Here is a 24,456-nt window from a genome sequence, read left to right as displayed (position 1 = left end):
ACTAACCCACTCCTGTGATAACTAACCCACTCCTTCAATAACTAACCCACTCTCTCAATAACTAACCCACTCCCATAACTAATCCATTCTCATGATAATTAACCTGCTCTCAATAGCTAACCCATTCTTGTGATAACTAACCCACTCACATGATAAACAACCCACTCTCATGATAACTAACCCACTCCCATGATAACTAACCTACTCCCACAGTAACTCATCCATTCCTGCCATAACTAACCACTCCTACAATAACTAACCCACTCCCACAGTAACTAATCCACTTTCATGATAACTAAATCACTCTGGTAATAACTAGCCCACTCTTGTGATAACTAACCCACTTTCACATTAACAAACCACTCCTGCCATAACTAACCCACTCCCACAGTAACTAAGCCACTTGTGATAACGAATCCATTCCTATAGTAACTAACCCACTCATGCTAAGTAACCTACTCCCACAGTAACTAACCCACTCCTGCAGTAACTGACCCACTCTCATGATAACTAACCCGTTTTCATGATAACTAACCCACCGCCACAATGACATGAACATCCCTCTGCCCTCATGACCTACCCACTCTCACAGCAGTTGCAATGGGGCTCTGGGGGACAAGTTCCAACCATGAGACCCCAAGTCAGGCACTCCCTGGGGCGGCTCCTCCCTTCCGCCCTGGGCCGCTCTGCCTAGGGACTCAGGCGTCCTCAGCCCTCCTCCCTCCAGCAGGGCACTGGCCGGGACACCTCTTGTGACCTCATGTGGTCTGTGCATCCCAAAACCTCTTGGGGCCCTGGCATGGGGGGTCCTGGGACTTCTAAGTCCCGAGGACCTCCGGGAGCCACAGCCTGGTAGACAGGAGGGACAGAAGCTCTGAGGAGCGCAGAGAGGGGAGAGGAGGGGCACTGTGGGAGGAAAGTGTGCAAAATGGAGACTTCAGGCTTCTGCAGTGTTTGAAAACAATCTCATGACCATGTGATGGCAGACACACGGCATCACGCATCCGTCAAAGCCCCAGAAGGCACAACACAGAGTGAACCCCAATGCCAGCTGTGAGCACTGGTTAATGAGAACGCACTGGGGCTTCAGTGTGCCATAGGAGGTTAAGTCGCCGCCTGCAGTACCAGCATCCCACGTGGGACTGCTCCACGTCCCACCCAGCTCCCTGCTAATGCACCTGGGAAAGCAGTAGAAGATGGCCCAAGTGCTCGGGCCCCTGAACCCACATGGGAGACCCAGAGGAAGCTCCTGGCTCCTGGCTTCAGATTGGCGTGGCTCCCCCGGTTGTGACCATTTGGGGAGTGAAATAGCAGATGGAAGACATCTCTCTCTCGCTCTCTGCTTCTGCCTCTCTGTAACTCTGCCTTTCAAATAAATAAATAAATCTTTAAAAAAAAATGGAAAAGCAAAACCAAATAAAGCAGGACCAATATTAAAATGCCAAGGGATCCCCAACCGTTCCCAGTTCCTTTTGACAGTCTGAATACCGACAGCCCTGGCCTGAATTTGCATGTGGGGACCAGGCTGCCGTCCAGAGCAAGGCTGTAGCCCTACCACTCCTGCCGGGCTTGGCAGGCGCCCTGGCCACGAACTGTTAGGTGTGTGCTCCCAGGGACAGATCGCCACCCCCGGGGCTGGGAAATGACGCTGCAGGAGGAAGCGCAGCAGACCAGGGCAGTAGAGTTTGATTTGTACAGATTTGCAGCTGAAAGCATGCAACAGGGTCTTGGAGGAGAAGCGGAGGTCCCAGATTCATCTGGGAGGCAAAGGGTGGGGAGGTTCAAAGCCCAGCGAGCACCTGAGGTGCCCATCAGAGGGGACACAGGCAGCCGGGCCCAAGGAGGAGCGGGTGGGCTCAGGGATGGTGGGGCACAAGAAGGCTGGGGAGGGAGAGGATGCAGGAGCCCCCCAGAGCCCTGGGCTCCCTGGCCAGCAGGGGTGGGAAATGGGGGGAGGGTTGGGGAGGGAGGAGAGGGCCAGCTTTAGGGAGATGGGGGGTGGGAACAGGTGCTGTGAGAGGCAAGGGAGTGGCAGGGGGCTGGGCACCTGTCCCTGCTCTGGGGCTGCAGAAATGGAGAGAGGGGTGGGAATTTGCAGGATCATTTATTATGCACTTACTGAGTACCTAGGATACACCCAAGGTTCTGGCAGGATATGGGGATGGAAAAGTGGGTATGATGGCTCTATCCCATAAGAGCCTGAGGTGCGGTGGGGATGGGCAGTAAGAGCTGCCACCCAGCACGGCCAAGGGCGGGACTGCGGTTAGAGCCACAGGCTTCTGTGGAAACATGGAGGAGGGCATCGCCCCGGCTCCATCCACTGCTTCCCTGAGTGCCTTGGAAAGACGGCCCGTCTCTGATCTTTCATTACCTACTGAGGACAACACAGGTACCAACGGCTCTGGGGAGAAGGAAAAGCCACGTGTACTCAGCAGGTGACCAGCAGCGCCCCCAACCATCTCAGTCCTGCTTTGATGCTCTCTCCTCGCCCCCCCGCCCCGGTCCCTCCCTCGGTTTATAAAACTGCTCCCAGACAGCGGGCTACCCCCGGCCTGATCCACCTCCCTGGGAGCAGCAGCCACAGCTAACAGCGCTTGGTGTGCAAGGATGGGAAGAGGTTGCCATGGTGACCTCCAGCTTGGCTTTAGCGGGCTTTAAGTGAAACGAACCTTTTTTCTTTTCTTTCTCCTTGTTATCCCAGCTCTTCTAAATGTTTACCGCTAGGAGATTATTGCACATCTGTAAAGGCTGCATGGTTGAATGACACGCTGCCACACTGCAGAGGAAAACACCAAACAACCCAAACTTGGGCACCAGAGGGGCGGCAGTTACAGTGTGTCCATGCACACGTGTACCACGTGGCCACCACAAATGTTGCAGGTGTGTGCTGACTGCTGTGACAATTTGTTAGAAAGAGCATGTTCCTGAGCAGTGTAGGTCCTGTAATGCCCTCTGTATAAAGCTGCATTACATTTGACTGCCTGTATTTATGGAGAGGAAAAACAGGAGGTGGATCGCCAAAGTGCTCTCCATGGCAGAGAGAGAGAGAGAGAGAGAGAGAGAGAGAGAGAGAGAGAGAGAGAGGGCTTCCATTCTCTGGTTCATTCCCCACATGGCTGCAGCAGCTGGAGCTGCGCCAATCCGAAGCCAGGAGCCAGGAGCTTCTTCTGGGTCTCCCACACAGGTGCAGGGCCCCAAGCACTTGGAGCATCTTCTGCTGCTTTCTCAGACCATTAGCAGGGAGCTGATCAGAAGTGGAGCAGCCAGGACACAAACCAGTGCCCTTATGGGATGCTAGTGTCACAAGCAGTGGCTTTACCTGCTACGCCACAATGTCAACCCCTTATTTTTAATTTTTATTGTTTAACCAGAGCAACAATGCTTTCAAATGGAAGCCAGTGAATCAGTCCTGTGCCTCGGCCAGGCCAGGAAGCATCAATGGTGCCAGCCCAGCCGGGGGGTGGGGGGTGCAGATGTTGGCATTTCCTTGTATACTCACCTGAGACACTACAGCCCCAGCCTTCCTCCACCTTCCCCCCAACCCCCTGCTGGCTCAGGGGCACAGTGACTTAGGGTTACCCTGCTCAGGGTAGCTGGGGACCAAATCTTAAAGCTTAACACCTCATACATTCGGGAAAGCCACCCCATTTCCCAGAGCCCAAGGCCTGAAGGGCCCCCTGAATCCTCACGGTGGCGAGGGTGGAGGTAGGTGAGGGTGCCCCATGCTGACAGCACTGGCGAGGCCGTCAGCAGTCTACACAGCCAGCCTACACAGGATGCTGGCTGTGTGCCGGCCACAGCGTTATCCTGGGTGGCTGATGGAGATGCAGGCAGGCCCCGCCCCTCCCCGGGAGAATCCTGGGGCCACCGAGCGTGGGAACCCAGGAAAGGCTTGGAAATCCACACGGTGCTCTAAGTCACAGCCTGCATCCCAAATCAGAGCGCTGCTTCAAGTCCCAGCGACTCTACTTCTGATCCAGCTCCCTGCTAATGAGCCTGGGAAGCAGCAGCTGATGGCCCAGGTGCTAGAGTCCCTGCAGCCCACACGGGAGACTGGCACGAAGTTCCTGGTGCCTGGCTTCTGCCTGGTCCAGCCCCAGCCACTGCAGCCATTTAGGAGGGGGAACCAGCAGAGGGAATTTCTAACTCCTCGTTATAAAGTTTCGATGTTTGCATTTTCCCGTTGTCTCACCCAGTGGAGTAAAGGCACTGTGGTTACATGGTTTAAAGTGGTCTTCTGTTTAAAATGTATACTCAGGATAACTACAAATGACATGATACGATGTCTGCTTCCTCCGAATCCAGCCGGGATGAGGAGACTGGATCAGGGCATGTGTGCAATGACACTGGCTGCAGGCTCCCAAGCAGGCGTGTTAGTGCCCTGCACTCACTGCTCCACGTCCGTATATGTTTGGGAAAGGAGATGCTAACAGCATCTTGATGGACGTCGCGTGGCGGCAGACAAAGCCAACCACTGTTGCAAGAATCACGATCCCTCCATCGGCCGGCTTTCCTAACACGCGGAATACCAGCGCCACGGTTTAGAAACCGATGCAGGCAAACACGACCTCAAGAGTAACCGGAAATGCTTTGGAGACACAAACAGCGGCTCCTTGTAAACAAAGGCCGAGAGCTGCACTAGCGGAAAACACAGCCGCACGCCACGCATCCCCGCCCCGTGCCCAGCCCCACTGGAGTCGGGGAGAGCTTTTCTAGAAAACACGTACAGCCAACGTGCCTTGATTTTTAAGATTCTGCCTTCATGGAAACAAATAATATCTCCTCTTCAGTCTTTTCCTGACTAAATTTTGCATGTTTCAAATATATAGATTCACTCATTTTATTTCTCTGATAAGATACTTTTATGTTTATTTATATCTTTTTTTCCAAGTTTTCTGTTTTTTTTTTTTTTTTTTTTTTTTTTTTTTTTTTTTTTTGACAGGCAGAGTGGATAGTGAGAGAGACAGAGACAGAGAGAAAGATCTTCCTTTTGCCGTTTGTTCACCCTCCAATGGCTGCCGCCGAAGCCAGGAGCCAGGTGCTTCTCCTGGTCTCCCATGGGGTGCAGGGCCCAAGGACTTGGGCCATCCTCCACTGCACTCCCGGGCCACAGCAGAGAGCTGGCCTGGAAGAGGGGCAACTGTGAAAGAATCCGGCGCCCCGACCGGGACTAGAACCCGGTGTGCCAGTGCCGCTAGGTGGAGGATTAGTCTATTGAGCTGCAGCGCCGGCCCATTTTTATGCATTTGAAAGGCACACTGACACACGCACACATACACAGAGATATTTCATTTTTTGGCTCATTGCCAAAAACCCCACAATAGCCAGGGCAGGGCCAGGCTGGAGCCCTGAGCCCGGAACTCCATCCGGGTCACCCACTTGGGTATCAGGGACCCAAGCACTTGAGCCATCACCTGCTGTCTCCCAGAGCGCATGAGCAGGAAGCGGGAGCAGAAGCAGAGCTGGTACCTGGACCCAGGCACTCGAACAAGGGATGTAGGTGTCCTACGCTGCAGGCTAACTGCCGAACCACCACGCCTGACATGGTTTTATACTTTAGATGATTACGTGTTTGATTTACTGGTCTGTTTTTCAAATTTGTTTTATATGGGGGTGGGGGGAGAGGGAGGGAGGTATCTCCCATCCACTGGTTCACTCTAAACCCCAGGAACCAGGAGCTCAATCCAAGTCTTACATGTGGGTGGCAGGGACCCAAATATTCCAAACACCCCCTGCTGCCTCCCAGGGTGTGCACTGGCAGGAAGCCGGAAGCGGGAACAGAGCCGGGGCTTGACCCCCGGCACGCGGATATGGGGTGTGAGCATTCCAAGAAGCATCCTGACCGCTGTGCCAGACACCAGTCTCTGATTCACTGCTTCACGCTCCTCAGTGCATTTTGGTAAAATAGACACTGACTTCAGTACCACGCGACACTGCGACCCCTGGCGACCCTGCTCAGCACTGTCCCAGCCGAACGGTCAGTGCTCGGCCGCTCAGCTCTGGGTGCACGTCAGAGCCACAGGGACACAGGCCTGAGGCCTGGGTCCACGCCCCTCTGTCCAATCAGGTGAGAGCAGGGGGGTGCGGGGGACTGTGGAATATGGTTGCCGTGGAGCCGCCGAGACTCTGGCCGTAGCTAAGGGAAGCAGAGCCCACCGGCGTGGTCGGCGCTGGGCCCAGCAGAGCCAGCAGCCAAACTGTGATCTTTCTGTTTTTTCCCACAGCAGCAGGTGCTTTGTTCCAGCTCAGGCTCCCCTCCCACCCAGTACGACACAGCGCCCACGGGCCAGCACTGGCTTTCGCTGGAGCCCAGGATGGCTGCTCCAACCCAGTCACGGGGCCGCCAGGGTGCGTGCAACAGGTGGGATGTCCCTCCAGGCTGGGAAGAGGCAGAGTCCCTGCCGGGTGGATGGAAGGTGGCCGCATGCCCGAAGGCGGTCATTCCCCGCCCACCGCAGGGAAGGCTTGGTCCTGTCTCGGAGCCTCAAGCTTCTAATCTGATCAGAAACTTGAGGACTTCGATAAGGCGGCCAGCCTGTGACAGCCCCAGGGCCACGGAGTGGGGAAAGGCGGAGCCCAGGGACACCATGCAGCCCCTGCGGGCGGGACCAGGACCCCAGGCAGCGGCTCTGCCACGGTGAGGATGGGCTGCCTTGTGGGCACCAAGCTGCCCGCCCTGGAGAGGCCCAGGTGGCATCTGGGGTCTGATTTGGGGTGGGAGTGGACACAGGAGCCTGGAAAATCACTGGCAGCGAGGCCCAACCCAACCATGCATGCCAGCAGCCCAGGGTCATGCCCCGAACCCGGACCAGCTAGCTGGGCGCCCCTGCAGCTTTCTCAATCAGAGTGCCCAGGTGCACCACCTGGGATACCCGGCTCCTTCGCTTCCCACAGCCTGGGAGAGCAGACGCAACCCAAAGCCAGAGGAGGGGCCTTCTTGATAGACAGCAGATGGCCAGGGTTCCCCCACCCTGGTCTCTCCCAGGAGACAGACCCACCCAGCCACGGCCAGCCAGCCCCAGTGCCTCCTGGCCACGCCCACCAGGTGTTTCACAGGCGCCTCCCACACAACACGACAGGTCCTGCCCATGTCCTTCATGCTTGCTGCCCCTGATGTCCTTACCCACAGCCACAGCTGCCTGGAAAATTCCTGCTGGCCCTTCCAGCCGGGCCCCTCCCCCTCGGCCTCCGGGGACCTCTGCTGCTGCTCCTACAGTTTGTCTGTCCCCTCCTGGGTGGGCCTTAACACACAGGATGCACTGAGCAGATGTGCCGAGGGCTACAAGGAGCTGAGAGGAGGACCCTAGAGCAGTCAGGGAGGGCTCCAGGAGGAGGTGAGTCCCAGAAAAGGGGGAGGACTGGCTTGGGACCCCAGGGAACGTCCGGTCTGGAGGACAAGGCAGGGTGGCAGCCTGAGCGGGGTGGCCTGCGACACTGAGTAGAGGCAGGAACGGGGTGGTGTAGGGGTGCAGGGAGCAGCCTCGGTGCCCCGGAGGTGACCGCGGGGAGGGCGTGCTGTTCCTCCTGCTGCATTCATTGAGAAGTGTCCTGGACAATCATTAACTGATTTCCACTCTGGGCCTGGGCTGGGGGGAAGGGGTTGGGTGTTAACCATAAAACTTTCCCAGCGAGCCATTCCTGTAATTATTACCCAACTGATGGCGCCCATAGGAGCAGCCAAGGGCCCCAGAGGTGTGAACTGGCAGGGTGAAGGTCACAGGGACAGCGAGCAGGTGGGGAGGGCTGGCAGGTGCTCAGACTCAGGGCACCCTGGAAGGCACTGGGGCTCAGAGAAGGATGCGGGCCAGGTGCACAGAGGCAGGGCTCCCGCCACCCCAGCAGGGCACCGGTTCCGTCCGGTGCGTGCAGTCAGTTTGGCCTGGCTGCGGGGCAGGCGCATTTGCCTGCTCTGACAAACTCGTCAATGGTGTGGATGGGAGATAGTGGATGGGAGATCACCGTGATCCAGTCCTTAGTCCATGCCCAGCCCTCAGGGCGTTCTTGGCCCCATTTCATGCTCATGACATCCCTGGGGGTGCAGTCACTGTCACCTTGGGGCAGCCTCCGATGTGGCTTTAACACTCACACTCCCACCTGGAAGCCTTGGGGCACAGAGGTGTCCAGTAAGAGCCACCGCGGCCATCTCTGTGATGACTGAGCCATGGTCCTCCGGTCATCCCTGTGAGGTGACTGAGCCATGGTCCTCAGGTCATCTCTGTGAGGTGACTGAGCCATGGCCCTTGGGGTCATCTCTATATGGTGACTGAGCCATGGTCCTCAGGTCATCCCTGTGAGGTGACTGAGCCATGGCCCTTAGGTCATCCCTGTGACGTGACTGAGCCATGGTCCTCAGGTCATCTCTGTGAGGTGACTGAGCCATAGCCCCTGGGGTAATCTGTGTGTGATAACTGAGCCATGGTCCTCAGGTCATCTCTGTGAGGTGACTGAGCCATAGCCCCTGGGGTAATCTGTGTGTGATAACTGAGCCATGGGCCCTGGGGTCATTTGTTTGTGGTAACTGAGCCTGGCTCCTCAGATCATCCCTGTGTAGTGACTGAGCCAGGCTCATAAGGTCATCCCTGTGAGGTGACTGAGCCATGGCCCTCAGGCCATCCCTGTGTGGTAACTGAGCCATGATTCCTGGGGTCACCCCTGTGAGGTGACTGAGCCATGGCCCTCAGGTCATCTCTGTGAGGTGACTGAACCATGGACCTCAGGTCATCCTTGTATAGTGACTGAGCCATGGTCCTCGGGTCATCCCTGTGAGGTGACTGATCCACGGCCCCTGGGGTCATCCCTGTGTGGTGACTGAGCCATGGCCCTTAGGTCATCTCTGTGGTGACTGAACCATGGTCTTCAGGTCATCCTTGTATAGTGACTGAGCCATGGTCCTCGGGTCATCCCTGGGTGGTGACTGAGCCAGGCCTCCGGCCTGCTGCACACTGCAACACTTCCCCTTGCACCCTCCCAGGACAGCGTTTTTCCGCTAGCCCTTGTCATAAGCGACACACTTCACGTATTTGAATGCGCCATGGGCCGAGTCCCCAGTGGCTGAAATGTGACGCTAAGCATGGGCTTTTCCTAAGGGCAGAGGCATCACAAAACCCCTGCAGAGTGGGCGCACGGGGTCCCTCTGGATCAGCCCCCAGGAAGGCAAGCACAGTGACCCTGCGTTCCCGGGACCTCCTCTGAGGCCCAGGCTGGCCTCCAGCTCCTGGTCCCACATCTGCACAGAGCCCAGGAGGGCCTGCTGGAGGAGGTGTGGTCCTAGGCTCACCCCAGTCGTCTCTTCCTGGCCCAAAGCCCCAGTTGCTGCTGTTGTGGGAGTGACTCCTTCACAAGCAGAGCCTCCGGGAAAGGTGGGAGGAGCCGTGCGCACCCAGGACCCTCCTCACAGGGCCCGGCCACGCCCTGGAAGCGCATCAGGGTACACACGTGTGCTCCTCAGCCCAGAAGTGTCACCGGGCTGGCCTCTGTGACGAGGTGGACAAGTGGCCGCCCGGGCAGTGAGGCAAGGGCCACCCGCTTTGTCCCAAGAGGAGATTTCACCACAAGAGGGTCATTTCTTCGGCCTTTAAGGAAGTGCAGAGGAACAGGCGGACGCTTTGGGGGAGGGGGAGTGTTGTGGGATTCCCGGAGAGTCTCAGAGGGAAATATTGTCTCACTCCTCTTGCAGAGGCACAGAGCTTCCTCTTGTTGCAAAGTGAATTAATTTCTGGGGCCGGTGCTGAGGCGTAGCGGGTAAAGCTGCCACCTGCAGTGCCAGAATCCCATATGGGTGCCGGTTTGAGTCCCAGCTGCTCCACTTCTGATCCAGCTCCCTGCTGTGGCCTGGGAAAGCAGTGGAGGATGGCCCAAGTCCTTGGGCCCCTGCACCCGCGTGGGAGACCTGGAAGAAACTCCTGGCTCCTGGCTTCTGATCAGCGCAGCTCCGGCCATTGTAGCCAAGTGGGGAGTAAACCAGCAGATGGAAGACCTCTCTCTCTCTCTCTCTCTCTCTCTCTCTCTCTCTCTGCCTCTTCTTCTCCATCATCTGTATAACTCTGACTTTCAAATAAATTAATAAATCTTTTTTTTAAAAGTGAATTAATTTCCCCTAGAATTGGCCACAGCTGGAGCTTCAGGGGTCGGACGTGGGAGTGGCAAGGGGAGAGGCAGAGCGCCCAAGTACACGAAGGCTCATCATCAACAGTTTGTGTGCAGAGAGCACTGGACAAGGAGCCCAAAAGCCAGGCTCAAGTCTGACCTGAGCTGTCCCTGGGAAGCCCAAGAGTCAAGCCCAGGCCGTGCTGTGTCTCAGTTTCCCCACACCAACGTGAGAAGATGGAATGCCGGCACCTGCTCTGCCCCTCCGGGTGGTCTATGAGACCTAACTGGAGTGCCTGGCACCGGCAGGCAGGTGTGAGTGATGCGGAAGGCAGGACCGGGCACGGCCCAGGTGCGTGAACCCCTGGGCTCATCTGAAGCTGCAATCCTGTAGCTCCTCTCTCCAGAGGGAACCGGGACTGGAAAGCAGGCAGGCAGGAAGCCCTCGCTGGAACAAGCCCCAGGAACGGCGCTCTGACCTCGGGAGTCCAATCCTGTCGGACTCCCCGGCCCTTCCCGGGCCCCTTAGGAAATGAGAAGCAAAGGCTTCTGCTTAGCAGGACGGACGGGTCCAGGCACCTCTGAGGCCGACCGTGGTGCTTCTGGAAGAGAAACCGGGTGGGGACCTGCGGCCAGAGATGCGGGCGTCTCACACGGGATCACAGAGCAGGCGCAGACCCCGGTCTTGCTCAGCTGCGCGCTTCGCGCTGGGTGCACCTGCTCCAGCAGCTGGGCGGGGCGGGCAATAGAGCGAGCGACACTCCCCTCCCGGCCCTAGGCTCACGGTGCAGCCAAATGCATTCTCTGCCTTCACGCCAGTTCCTCTTACAACAACAACAACAACAACAAAGGTTCATGAGGCTGCTAAGGGAAAGTGTCCCCCAAACACCCACGTCCCTTGCATCAGAAACCACCCAGTGCCCACCTCCGAGGCTTGCCATGGCCTCCTCCTCTCCTCTCCCCAGGAAAGGCTTCCAGGCTCCCAGCATTGCCACTTCCCGCCTTGCCCTTGGGGACCAGTGCAGGGAACCTGGGGAGGGAGCTGTGGCGATCTCGGCGCCCAGGGATGAAGGCGCGAGTCCACCCCTGTCCATCCCGCTGCAGGCCTCCCCATGGGTGCAGAAGCCCCCGGAACTCCACTGCCCCCTGCCCTTGGTCCACCCCAGGGTGATGGCTGCCACCCTCTGACTGCCTGGGCGGGCTCCTGTCCAGCTGCCCCTCTGCCGCTGCATGCTTGTTCAAGCAGTTTACCCAGGGTCCCCTCGGTTCTCCACCCTGGAGTGGGGGGGTGCAGGGCGGGTCCTCACTGGGCAGCCAGAGCCAGCACCGGGGAGGCCGCAGGGCCAGGTCAGAGTTACAAGAATGAGGCAAGTGCCCATGAATGGGAGCTTGCTGCCACGGATGCCACTCAGGAAAGGTAACGAACCCTCTAGGCGACCATAAAGGCTGCATCGCAAGACGGCTGCAGCAGCTGTGACCTTGCAGTGGATTTAAGATTTCCAGAACCTGGGGCTGTGATCCCGGCAAGTTTTATTAGAATAGCCGGACCTGCCTTGCCCCGCCCCATACCAAAGGGAAAAAAAAAAAAGCATTTTGTGTGATTGGAGGTCATGGGTGCGCGGCTCGGGCCCCAGCTCAAAGGCAGCAATGCCACGGCCAATCATTCCAGCCTCGTGGCTGCTGCTGCTTCACCTTGGAAGACTTTCATTGGCCTTCAAGAGTTCATTTTTCAAATCAAACGCCCCTGCGAGGTCAGAGCTGGCTGAGGGGAGTGGGGGCCGCCGATCCTGGGGCAGGGAGGCTCCGAGAGAGAGGACAGGTCTTCTTGGGAAGGCAGAAGGTACCCAGCCAGGTGGGGAGCATGTGTGCCAGGGGCTGCGGAGCAGAATCGGGTATGGGTGCGCCCAGGAGGCTGCTGGAGGAGCAGGTGCGGGGCGGGGCTGAACACGGAGTGGACACAGGTCCCTGCGGGTCCGACATGCCCGAAACTTCACCTTCACCGTGAGCCCCCAGAACACTGAACACAAAGTCAACTCATTCCTGGGCATAAAAATCCACATCCACAAGGCACCCATGGGATCCACTGCCCCGCCTTCCCCGGACACTGACCTGAGCACATCTTCCTCCAGCTTCCGGGTTCTGACCGCCCTGTTCCAGCCCAACACACACACACACTCCCCTGCACCTGTCAGCCTGAGCTCCTGCATTCCTCAGAGCCTGTCCAGCCCACCTCCTCCGGGAAGTCTTCCTGGAGGCTTGCTTATTTAACCACTCACATACTTTACTGTACTCTGTCCCTGTCCCTGTCCCACAAGCCCTCCTGGTCCCGTGTGCAGCCACAGGATTTAGCAACCACGCTGAAGGAAGATGTGTCAATTGCCTCTCCAAGAGGAGGGGAGAACAAGGCCACAGGGGGAGCCCCAGGATGTGGGCAGGGTGGGGGGAGGGCCAGGCCCTGGGGGTAGGGCTTAGTGGGGTCTCCACGGGTGAGGTGGGCAGGGCAGGGGAGGCAGTGCAGGATGAGTTCCAGTGATCCCAGAGGGCCTTGCGGGCATGCAAGCCGGGGTCTGGGTGACTTGGGCAGGGGCAGCACTGGCTGGTGTGTGAGCCTGAGATAAGGCCGATGGAAGTGGTGTGGGCTGTCGGTTTGCCCCGTGACTGACGCACGCAAAGAGAACACGGAATCGCAGACCACAGGGACAGGGCCGTCCGCTCCCTCCTGCCCCTGCCTCGGTTCCAGGGACCACCCTTCCAGCCGCCCCCTTGCTGCCCCAGGAAACCCCCCGGCCTTCCAGCTTTCGCTATTTTATGGACACAACCCCACCACCATCTCCTTCGCCCCAATGCGTGGCCTCAACCCCCCCACAGGGGATACTCGTTCCACCCCTTACAGCGCAGGGACCGCTCCCCCTGCCTGCAGGCCACCCCTGCCCATGCTGGGGACCCCCCATGCCTCCTCCTCCTCCAGGACCCTGTGCCAGAGACATCCCCCCACCCCGCCCGCCCTGTGGCTCTCCCATCAGCACTCAGAGCAGCAACAATAAAAGCGCCCTAACCCAGGTTGGGGAGGCGATTCGCATTCTGGACAAAAGACGGGAGCCCCCCCCCCCGCTCCCCCGGTACACAAAGCTTCCTCTCATTCACCAAGACAAAGCTGGACACCTAATAGAAAATGCACATGGCGCCTGGCTGGACGGAGGAGAGACAGGGCACCCAGCGGCTCTTCCAAGAGGCCGTGGCGAAGTATTGAACCCCGTCCACGCTGGGAAAATGCACACGAAAGCTGTGTCAAGAAACTGGTTTCCACGGTCCGGACTGGCAGCTGTGGGCAGCCCGGGTGATGCTGGGTGCAGAGAGTGAGCATCCCGGCTGTTGCTGATTGGGGTGGTGCCTGCACTCCGAGGCGAGCCGACGGTCACTGCCAAAACACAGGTGCACGTGACTTCTGGGCATCGATGCCAACGCTGGATGTGGATGTGGACAAGCTCGCAGAACCACAGCTCACGGAGAGACTGCACGGCTTCCATTGTTTTGCACCAAGCAAACCTCTGAGCTCTGAGTGAAGCTTCTGAAGTACCCTCGGGTCCCCAGCTACACCTGCGACACGACTCAAGTGCCACGTGCCTTGGGTGGTGGCAAGCCACGAGAAACAGCCGCCGAGTCCATATGTCAGACTGGCTGGATAAGGTATGTGACACCCATGTCCTGGAACATTCTAAAGCTAAGAACCACGGGAGTCTCGCGTGGGGCAGGCACCTGGCACAGGGCTCAAACTGTCCCTTGTTGGAGAGCCTGCCCTGAGTCCCTGCTCGCTGGCGTCTGACCCAGCTTCCTGCTCACGCCCACCCTGGGAGGCAGCAGGTGACGGCTCCAGTACTAGGAGTCCCTGTCACCATGAGGGAGACCTGGGTTAAGTTCCTCACTCCTGACTTCAGCCTGACCCAGCCCCAGCTGTTATAGGCGTCTGGGAAGTGAACCAAGAGATGGAAGATCACCATCTCTCTCTGCTTTTCAAATAAAATGACATAATAATGAAAATAAATTAAATAATGAAAACAAATAAATGAATAAATGAAAATAAATAAATTTAATTATAAATAAATAAATTTCTAAAAATTACAAAGAGAAAGCACTAACACAGGCATGAAACCGGCAGAGTTTTCTGAAAGGAAGGAGGAACGCACAGGTCAGGGAGAAGGGTTGTGGTGAGCACGCGGCACAGGGAAATCTTCAGTTTCTAAATTCTCATCCGTGTACATTTGTTTCCTTAAAAAGTTGGGGGAGGGGCCAGCGCTATGGCATAGTGGGTAAAGGCGCTACCTGCAGTACCAGCACCCCATATGGGCGCCAGTTGGAGTCCCGGCTGCTCCACTTCCGATCCAGCTCTCTGCTATGTCCTAGGAAAGCAGCAGCAGATGGCCCAGGTTCTTGGGCCCCTGCACCCACGTGGGAGACCTGGAGGAAACTCCTGGCTTCTGGCTTTAGATCAGTGCCGCTCGGCTGTTGCAGCCATCTGGGGAGTGAACCAGTGGATGGAAGACCTCTCTCTCTCTTTCTCTCTCTCTCTCTCTCTCTGCCTCTGCCTCTCTGTAACTCTGCCTTTCAAACAAATAAATCTTTAAAAAAAAAGTCGGGAGAGGGAGCTGCAAAATAAGAAAGACTAAACAAATGAACTCCTCTGCAACTCACTCTCCTGCTTGATCTTTTATTTACATAAAAGGCAGAGAAACAGCTCCCATCACTGGTTCACTCCCCACATGCCAGGAATGGCCAGGGCTGGGCCAGGCCAAAGCTGGGCGCCAGGACTCCATCCAGGTCTCCCACATGGGAGACAGGAACCCAACTCTTTAAGCCACCACTGCTGTCTCCCAGGATCCGCATTAGCAGGAAGCCAGAACCAGAAGCCGGAGCTGGGACTCGAACCTAGTACTCCGATGTGGGTCACAGGGATCTTAAGCCTCTTCCCATTCTGGCATCTATGCTGTCTCTCCTCACTCCCACTGATGCCTTTTTCGTAAAAGCAGCCTGCAGCCGTGTCCAGTCCTGCACTGCCCCAGCCTGACCTCTGCCTGCACCACTTCTAAACCCAGCAGCTGCTCTCCAGTCCTCACGGGCTGTCCTCCGCACCCTCCACGGAGCTCCCACGCGCTCCCACTGTGCACCGCGCCACGCTCTCCAGGTCCTGTGAGCGCCTCCTCCAGCCCCTGCAGGCTCCACCTTCTCCACCTCCAGGGGCTGGGCCCCTGCCTCCTCCTCTTCCCGGTCCCCTCACTCTTCCTTGCCGGCCCTACGCTGTCTGCCTCGGCTTCCTCACCACCTGCACACACGTCACACCCCCTCCTGTGAGCCAGGAGCCAGGGAGTCTGTGACCCCACATGGACATCTCCCAGCATCTCCAACCCCACACACCAAAATTGTGGCCAGGTGGCTTCCTGTCAGCTACATTCTGCACACCTGGGTGTTTTCCTGGCCACTCTCACATCCAAAGCCTTCCAGCCATCAAAACCTGGCGGGTCCTTCCTGAATCCCCCCAGAATCTGTCCAGTCGTCCTCACTTCCATCACTGCCCACCGATGGGCTACAACAGCTTCCTCCCCGATCCTGGTGCTGTCTCCCACCTCAGGGCCTTTGCACCTGCTGCAGCCCATGCTTTGGGTCCTGGCCTCCCCTCTGCACTCCTGCTCCACCTCGATTCATTCATATCTCTTTTGGAAATCAGATTCACATCATTTCTTGAAAGAAGCCTTTCCTAGCCCCTAGGACAATAGGTCGTAAATGTCCCTGGGGAGACGTGCCAATTCTAGAAAAATATTTGTTCATCGCAGCCTGGAAGGGGAGGTGTGCAGCTTCCGGCTGCCAGTGTGGAGAAATCAGGGATGTCAGCAGCACCCTGCAATGCCCAGGACCGGCCCCCACAGCAAAGCACTTTGTGGCTTCGGGGCTGGTGCTGCGGCGCAGCGTGTTAAAGCCTGGCCTGCAGTGCCGGCATCCCATATGGGCACCAGTTCGAGCGTCAGCTGCTCCACTTCTGATCCAGCTCCCTGCTAATGCACCTGGGAAAGCAGTGAAAGATGGTCCCTTCACCCGTGTGGGAGTCCCAGAAGAAGCTCCAAGCTCCTGGCTTGGCTTAGCTCTGGCTGTCGCAGCCATTTGGGGAATAAACCAGCAGATGCAAGACCTCTCTCTCTCTCTCTCTGCCTCTCTTTCTCGCTCTGTAACTCTGTCTTCCAAATAAATAAAATAAATCTTAAAAAAAAAATGACTGGGGCCGGCACTGTGGCACAGTGGGTTAATGCCCTGGCCTAAAGCGCCGGCATCCCATATGGGTGCTGGTTCGAGTCCTGACTGCTCCTCTTCTGATCCAGCTCTCTGCTGTGGCCTGGGAAAGCAGTAGAAGATGGCCCAAGTGCTTGGGTCCCTGCACTCACGTGGGAGACCAGGAAGAAGCCCCTGGCTCCTGGCTTTGGATCGGCGCATCTCCGGCTGTTGTGGCCAATTGGGGAGTGAACCAGCAAATGGAAGACTCTTTCTCTCTCTCTGTGTAACTCTGACTTTCAAATAAAAATAAATAAATAAATCTTAAAATAAAAAAGAACTTTGTGACCTAAAACATCAGGAGTGCAAGGCGTGGACTCTGTGGGGCCCCCACGACACACGACACCCCCACTTCTCCCGCACACTGCCCGCCACGAGGAAACATCTACCTGTGCAGAAGGATTGGCCGAGTTTCAGCCTCTGAGCTTTATGGGACCAAAGATGAATGAAAGTCACTGGGTCGCGTTTACCTCCCCCTCTCCTCCCTCAGGGCCCAGCACCAGCACGGATCCCAAAGGTGGCAGAGAAAATATGCAGACGGACGGGGCACACCCAGGGCAGGGAGGCCACTGGGCCTTCCAGGCTATCACACAGCGTCACTGCCCTGGCCACTGCCCAGCATCGTGTCGGTGCTACGCTCTGTGCCGCCTTTGCACACCGGTGGCTCATCAACACTCTTCGTCTCTTGGCTGTGTGGGCCCCTCAGAGCCAAGCTGATCCTCTCCTCTCCTCTCGTTAAACCGCTGCTCCTCCCAAGTTTACCCAAGCAGGTGCAGCACTGTCGACCACCAGCAGCCAAACCAGAGACCTGGGCACCCGGGTGCCACCCCCCACCCTTCACACCTGCTTCCTCCCCACCCCCAAGTCCTCTCTGCTCCCTTTCAACCCATCGGACATCATTCCCAGCAGCGTCCTGCTAAGGTGACAACCAGCCTGTGTCACTCGCTGATTAAAAACCTCTTCAGTGTTCTGACTGTCCACAGGGCACAGCCTGCCACGGGGCCCTTCCTGTGCCCCCTCCTCTCCCAGCCTCCACAGCCTCCGGCACGGCCTCCTCTGGTCCAGCACAAACACCTCCAGGCCATCTCTTTCCCTTACATGCCAGATCTCACGCTCATCCTCAAAGCCAAGTTCAAACACCTCTTCCTTCCCCCATGGTACAGAGGCTGCTCAAAAAATTATCCATAGCTAAGGTCAAAGTTGTAGCACAGTGGGTAAAGCCACCAACTACAACACCGGCAGCCCGTATGGGAGCTGATTCAAGTCCTGGCTGCTCCGTTTCTGATCCAGCTCCCTGCCAAAGCACGTGGGAAGGCAGCAGGAGATGGCCCGAGTACTTGGACCCCTGCACCCACACAAGAGACCCGGATGGAGTTCCTGGCTCCTGGCTTTGGCCTCGCCCAGCCCCAGCTGTTGTGTGGCCATTTGGGGAGTGAACCAGCAGATGGAAGATCTCTCTCTCTCTGTCTCTTCTTCTCTCTCCTTCACTCTGCCTTTCAGATAAAACGGATCTTTAAAATTCCACTTCTGGGCAAGCACACGAAGGAACTGAAAGCAGCGAGTCCAGGTGTTATTTGCACGCCCGCTGCACCTCAGCATTGCCTACAGTCACCGACGGGGGAGACCGCCCAGGTGTCCTGCGACAGGCGAATGGGCACACGGAGTGGGGCCGTCCGCAGGAAGGAACACTGCCCAGCCTGCGGAAGGAAGCGACTCGGACACACGACGCACTGGGAGTGCCGGGGGGAGTGGGGGGCGGATTGTGCTAAATGAAATCAGCCGGTCGCCGAGACGACGGCGCGGCTTCACCTGCACCGGGTACCCGGAGTGACAGAGAACAGAATGGTGGCTCCAGGGCTTGGGAGGGACCCAGAATCACTGTTTATTGGGCACAGAGTTCCAGCTGGAAGACAGGACAAACATCGTGGATGGACGGTGATGACAGGTGGACGACAGGGTGGGTGCCCCTAACGACAGTGGATTGGACACTTAGACACGCGGGTGAGGCGGCACACTTTATAGTCTGTACGTTTTACAATAGCAAGAAGGCCGAAAACCCGCCTCTTCCTTTGGCGAAGCTGTCCAAGGACCACAGCCACCTCCCCAGTCAAGCACGGCCCTGGGCGGAGCTGCTGGTGCCCCAGTCAAGCACGGCCCTGGGCGGAGCTGCTGGTGCCCCAGATTCAGCACGGCCCTGGGTGGATCTGCTGGTGCCCCCATGCACCTCCCCAGTGCTGCACCCACAGATCATCCCTTCCCCATCCTCCCGCGGCCAGGGACCCACACCCTAGAGCACGGTCTCACCAAGGACGACTCCGCCAGCGTGTGACCCAAACCCACGGTTCCGGGTCAGCACCATGCCCAGCCCAGAGCAAACCCCTCCCAGCCGCCCCCACTCACCAGAAGACGACTCTGACCTTCGGTTAAGCAACAAGGTCAGAAGGGGCTTACATGGAAGAAGTTAATAAACAGCTCACTGGGGAGAAATAAACAAAATAAAAGCCGGCAGGCCGTGGCGGGCGGGCCAGGGCCTCACGCACACGTTTCCCCGTGGTGGATTCGCTTCCTGCGTCCCCTCCCTGGGCATCGGCTGAGAGGGGTAAGTGGGGGCGCACCGGTTCCCAAGGCACAGGTACCTGATTAGTCACCAGGCCTGCGGCCCTACCCCCACCTGCTTATGTAACCCAAGATCTGAAGGCAGAGAGAAGTTGATCTTGGCTCTCAGCAAGAGGTCAGCAGGCCAGCCCCTACCTACGGATTCCTCACTCACACCCAGTCCCATCCTCACACCCAGGGCTGTCCCTGCCTCTTGGGTAACCGTCCGAGGTCATCCAACCTGGAGGTGATGCTTTGGTATGCAGCAGATGAGGCCAAGGACGCTGCTCAAGGTCATACGGTGCCCAGCACTGTCCCCAGAGCCGGTCTAGCTTCCCCCATCAAAAAAAAAAAAAAAAAAAAAAAAATTCTCCATCCAAACCGCCAATAGCGCTGAGGCTGACACGCCTCACCAAGCCCCGGCGGCCTCTTTCAGAGACAAGGAACTGAGCCCGAGCGGTGATGGGGTCAAGTTCATACTGTGAGTCAGGCTAGAGTTAGAACCCAGGGCTCCCAAGCAGCCACGCCAGCCTTCAACCCCCAGGAGGGCAGCCATCAACTCCACAACCCGTGGAGTGGCAAGGTGGTGGGGTGGCTGCAGGGGGACCCTGGGATGTAGAAGCCATGAAGGTCATATCTCTGACAGCTCTGACAGGCTCCAGATGATCTCACCAAGGCCAGCCTGGCCACCTGGGCCAGGGGACTCCCAGGCACTCCCAGGGGAAGACGGTGTGGTGGGGCGCTGGGGTGCCCAGGCAGAACGCCCTTGTCTGAGGTTTACCCCAGCAACCACAGCACCTGGGGGTGAACCTGGCCTGGTGTCAAGGTCAAAGACAGGACAAATGTATAAGGCAAAACCCGGCTTGGAGGACAGGGTGTGGGTGGGAATTAACCCTCGGAGTGCTGCCTTGGTGACAGCTCCTTTTCCCCAGCTGTGTCCCTTGCACCTGTGGGCGCCTCGCTGCCATTCTGCTAACTTCAAAGCAGCATGTGGAGTCGCCTGTACCCTTTCCCACCCCGGGAGCCAGCACCATGTCCCTAACCCATGGGCCAGACTCCAGGGCATCAGGGCTGACAGGGCGGCCCCATAATTTACGACCAACTGACTCACATGGTGTCGCAACAGGCGTACTTTTCCATCCTCTGTGGCTGGAAGCCACCAGCCTTGCAGCGATGGTGGTGATAAAGAGGAGGCCGGGGGACAGGAATGCAAGGGGCTACGTCCCAGGTCATGGCCTGATCCTCTTCAGGAGAAGCGAGCCTGGCCGTGTGGCTAGGGGCAGAGACGGCCGGGAGGGCATGGGGAAGACCTACAGCGGCACCAGGCCAGGTGTCCCTGCCCTCTCTCCCGCCCTGGCCCCTTCCTCTCGTTTCTCCACCAATTGCCCTTGTGGCGGCCATGGGCTCAGTCCTGGAGCTGCTCCTCCAGGTAACCCGGGAGGCGGCAGGCCCACAGGCTCTCGCCAGGTGTGCCTGTGTGCCCCCCAGGAACCTGACGCAGGGCACAAGGACCCAGCTTCCAGCCAACTCGAGCCCAGTTAGCAAAGGCTCCAACTCTGCTCCAAGAGACCCTGCTGGCCTCTGGGCCTCAGTTTCCACTTCCATACAATAAAAGAGGGGGTAGATATACAAAAGTGCGTGGCAAAGGAATGAACAGACAAGTTTGTCGCTGAGGGCTGGGGCTGCGACACAGCAGATTAAGCAGCAACTTGTGAGGCTGGCATCCCGTGCTGGAGCACCTAGTTCAGGTCCCACCTACTTGACTTCCAGTCCAGCTCCCTGCTAATGCACCTGGGAAAGCAGCAGCAGATGGCCCAAGTCCTTGGGCCCCTGCACCCACGTGGGAGACCTGGATGGAGTTCCTGGCTCCTGGCTTCGACGTGGTCTGGCTACTGCAGCCATGTGGGGGGAGGAATCCCCAAATGAAAGATCTCTCTCTCTCTCTCTCACTCTGCTTGTCATATACATAAGTAAATCTTTTTTAAAGGATGAGTTAATTTGGTGCAAAAATTCTTTTAAGTCCGTGCGTAGCTTTTTTACACGGTATGCATTTTCTCGGAACTCCCTGGTGAGCCCCCGTATTTATTGATTCCACACAGATTGACTGGGCACCTGCTACACGTCACGCACTCCCTTGCTGCCTGAGCAGCACACGAAGCAAACAGAAGGCCCTGCCCTCCTGCCCTCGTGCCCTCCCAGCAGACGTCCTCCAGGGGCGGGCAAATGATGCACAAATGCCGAGTGGTGCATTAGAGAGAGGCAAGTGTGGCCGAGAGCAAGGCAGTGCAGGGGCGGCCTCCCCGGAGAGACGCGGGCTCTCTGTCCTCTGTCCTCCGCGGGCCCTTGTTAGGGGCCCAGAACTGGCTGGGCTGTGCAGGCACAGGCACAGGTCACCGGGCTGCCAGGGTGGGAGGTCTGCGCCAGGCTGGAGCCGCGCGACCCTCTCTGCAGCCCGACCCCGGTGGGGCAAGAGCCCAGCAACTCCGTGTGCTGCAGCCAGTCCTCCAGCCAAAGGCCTGGGGCTGGGGAGGGGATGGGGAGGGGCTGAGGGGCCGCAGGGGGCCTGAATGGGGGATTTCTTCTAGATCCACGGGGTCTTCTGCATCCCCAGTCCGTCTGGGTCTCAGAGACCCCTCCGCCCACGGGGCTCTCGGCCCCCTCCATCTGAGCCTGCCTGCCTGGCTGCCGCCTCCCCTCATGGGCGGAGGGTGGGAGCGGGATTTCAACCTCCCCACCCCCCATGAATCTCAACAACTGCTCTTCCCCTAGAGACCACTTCTGGTCAATGACCACTTCCTGCGGGCCCACTGTGTGCTCAGTGTGCGAACTACTCTCTGCGGGTTACCAAGATGCCCGTCCACTGCGCGAGCAATGGACACACACACACACACACACACACACATACACCCCACAGAATCTTGGTCATCTCTCCCAGTCTGCAGCGGACAGAACCGTCTGGACCATGCACTCCCTCACAAATCAGGCAGCTCCCACTGCGCCCATTTCACAGATGGGGATATTGAGGCCCAGGAAAAGAAGCTCTTTCCCCAATTCACGCTTGCCCCATAGGGGAGGCAATGACTGTTAAAGTTCCCAGATGAGATCTTCCCGAGCGAGAGATGAGAAGGCCAAGGGGAGGGGACTCAAGCTCTGTGCCACCAACCTAGGGCAGGGCCGATAGCGCATTTTACCTGGCGCCCTCTGCCTCTCCTCGGTCTGACAGGTGGGTGGAGGGAGCAGCCAAAGCCTGAGGTCCCTCTGGAGAAGCGCAAGGGACCTCAACACAAAACCAAGTGGCCCCAAGGGGGGACGGGTGTCAAGGCGACTCGGGGTGGCACCGGGCCACTTCCCAAATTGTGTTTGCTACTCACCAAGGTCAAAGACCCCAGGTGGGCCAGGAAGATCCCAGCTGTTGGAGTGAGTTCCTCCGCTTCCCCTAGGACCCCGGGTGCTGGGGCCCAGCGCACCTGCCCTCCTGCAGCTCTCTGGCACCGTGGGGAACTAACCAACTGCAGCAGGAAGTTTTCTGCTGGGTTTTCTTGCTGCCTGGAAGTGGTGGCAGGGCAAAGCCCCATTGGCAGGAAGGCACTCAAGGGCAGCCGACACCTGCAGAGTCAGGGGCCAGCCAGAATGCAGAAGCCACCCCAGCCTCTGGAAGGCAGTGATCTGAGGTGGGCACTCCACCGTGGGGATGAGGGAGGCAAATTCCTCCCCCTCTCCCTGCCGCCTTCCTGTCTGCGGCCCTGTCCGAGCCTGTGCTCTGACCCATGCCACCTGCTCCCCGCCTCTGCGAGGGAAGCCTTCGCCCCTTCCCACCCCAAGCCGGGAAGCCGAGCAAGCCACTTTGCGCACACCAACCGGGGTCATGGTTCTGTGGTCCCTTCCCCCGGGGCTTCCCGGACTGCAGCCCTGGGACGGGCTGGGGGCGGGGCGGTGGGCGCTGATATCCAGCTCCGGCCGCAAAGCCAAGGGGCGCCGCTTCCATCCGGCCCAGGCCGATCCGGGCGCGCACGGGGCGGCCCCTTAGCGCGCGCGCCAGCCGCTCACGCCGAGGAGGCGGGAAGCATACACGTAAACATTCCAGAAGAACCCGCCGACGGTGCGGTCCCTAGCCAAGGAACTTCGTGAGAGGTGGAGGGCCGGGGTCGCGGGAGAGAGAGAGAAACCGGCACCGTCGGGAACTAACCAATTGCAGCGGGAAGCCCTCTGCCGGCGCACGGGTCGCTGCACCTCTGCCCGGCGCCCGCGCGGCGCCGCCGCCCCGGCACGGGCACGAACTCCTCAGGACGCGCTCTGGCAGCGGCCACCCGGGCTCCAGGAGCGCCGCGGCGGTGCAGGGCGCGCGTGGACGGGGAGGCGGGCAGGCCGCGCGCGGCTGGGGACCCGTAGACAGCACTGGCGGGGAGTGCCGTCCTCGGTTACCTGGGCTCCTAGGGTCCCCGGCGTCCCGTGGACAGGGTACGGCTCCCGGCGCAGCTGCCCCCCTGCTCCTGGGCGCTGCACCTGGCCCGGGCCGGGCAGGCGCGCCTCTCTGCGCGGGGCGGGGCGGCCCCGGGGGAGGAGCCGAGGGCGGGGGGACCCCTCGGTTCCCGGGTCTGCGCCTCCCCGCGCGCCCTGACCGCGGACTCTCCGTGACCTCCAGGGCACGTCCCCATCCCGGCAGCCCGAGGGGCAACCACAGCCATGCATCCAGGTAGAGTCGAGGTGCGCTTAGGCTCCTACCCCCTCCACCCCCGCCCCCGGGGCCTGAGGGCTGGGAGGCTGGAGGCCTCACTGAGGGCAGGAGCACCCTCAGAAACGGCGTGGGAGGTGCCCGGGAAAGGCGAGGAAGCCATGTGTGGGAGGGACCCCCCACCCCACGTGTCCGCAGCCCTGCTGTCAGCCCACCCACGGTCTCTGGATCCACTGCCAGCCTCCGTTTCCTGGATCGCAGGCTGTGGGCTGGAAGGTGCCACCCGCTGGACGCAGTGATGAGAGATAAGCGCAAAGGGGCAGCATCAGACTCCAGGAACCCGCACTGGCGCTGAGGAGGCGGGCTGCGGCCACTTCCGGCCCAGCCTACCAGAATTCTAGCAAATCCACCTCTGGGGCCAAACACTGGGGCTGAGGCAGGAAAGTAAGGGGGACACCTTCTCCTCCCACTTCCTCTCTGGGCGGCTGCTGCTCCCAGCCTCACCCTGTATGCCCTGTGCAGACAGCAGGAGGAGCAGGGGACTGGAGGCCAGAGACCTCCCCATCTGTGTGTGTGGGCTGCAGCTGGGGGTCTCAAGGCTCTGGTGGGGTCTTTCTGTGGTTGTGCCTCTGGCCGGGTGTCTGTCTGTCTGTCCTCTGAGGCCTCAGTTCCATCCAAACAGGCCAGATGTTATCTCCTGCACAGCAGGGCTTGGGGACCGGGACTGGGACTGCGACTGGGACCAGGACCAGGAGAGCAGATCCGGGTCTAGGCTCTGTGCAGAATTC

At 58.8% G+C, this 24,456-nt stretch overlaps 1 protein-coding gene across 12 annotated transcripts in view; it reads right to left on the bottom strand.

Annotated features, from left to right (window-relative positions):
- The window catches only part of PAQR5 (progestin and adipoQ receptor family member 5), a 72,815-nt gene extending 49,032 nt beyond the window's left edge, over positions 1-23,783 (bottom strand). For 3 of the 12 annotated variants that reach the window (XM_089310635.1, XM_008249811.5, XM_089310637.1), the window contains exon 1: positions 23,419-23,540. Coding sequence is in view for 1 of the 12 variants with exons in the window: in XM_008249808.5 (XP_008248030.1) it covers positions 23,419-23,685 (267 nt within the window). In the remaining 11 variants the exon portion in view is untranslated. Of the gene's footprint in view, positions 1-22,367; positions 22,467-23,182; positions 23,205-23,418 lie in introns of those variants that run through there. The other 9 variants (XR_016218292.1, XR_515352.5, XM_008249808.5 and 6 more) reach the window with 9 other exon arrangements.
- Between the last annotated feature and the right edge of the window lie 673 nt (positions 23,784-24,456).

This window comes from Oryctolagus cuniculus, chromosome 12 (assembly GCF_051225735.1).
Source record: "Oryctolagus cuniculus isolate XC-2025 breed Fujian yellow rabbit chromosome 12, ASM5122573v1, whole genome shotgun sequence".
NCBI classification, from domain to species: domain Eukaryota; kingdom Metazoa; phylum Chordata; class Mammalia; order Lagomorpha; family Leporidae; genus Oryctolagus; species Oryctolagus cuniculus.
The sequence above is the reverse complement of the archived record's forward strand: the minus strand, read 5'-3'. Positions and strand labels throughout refer to the sequence as shown.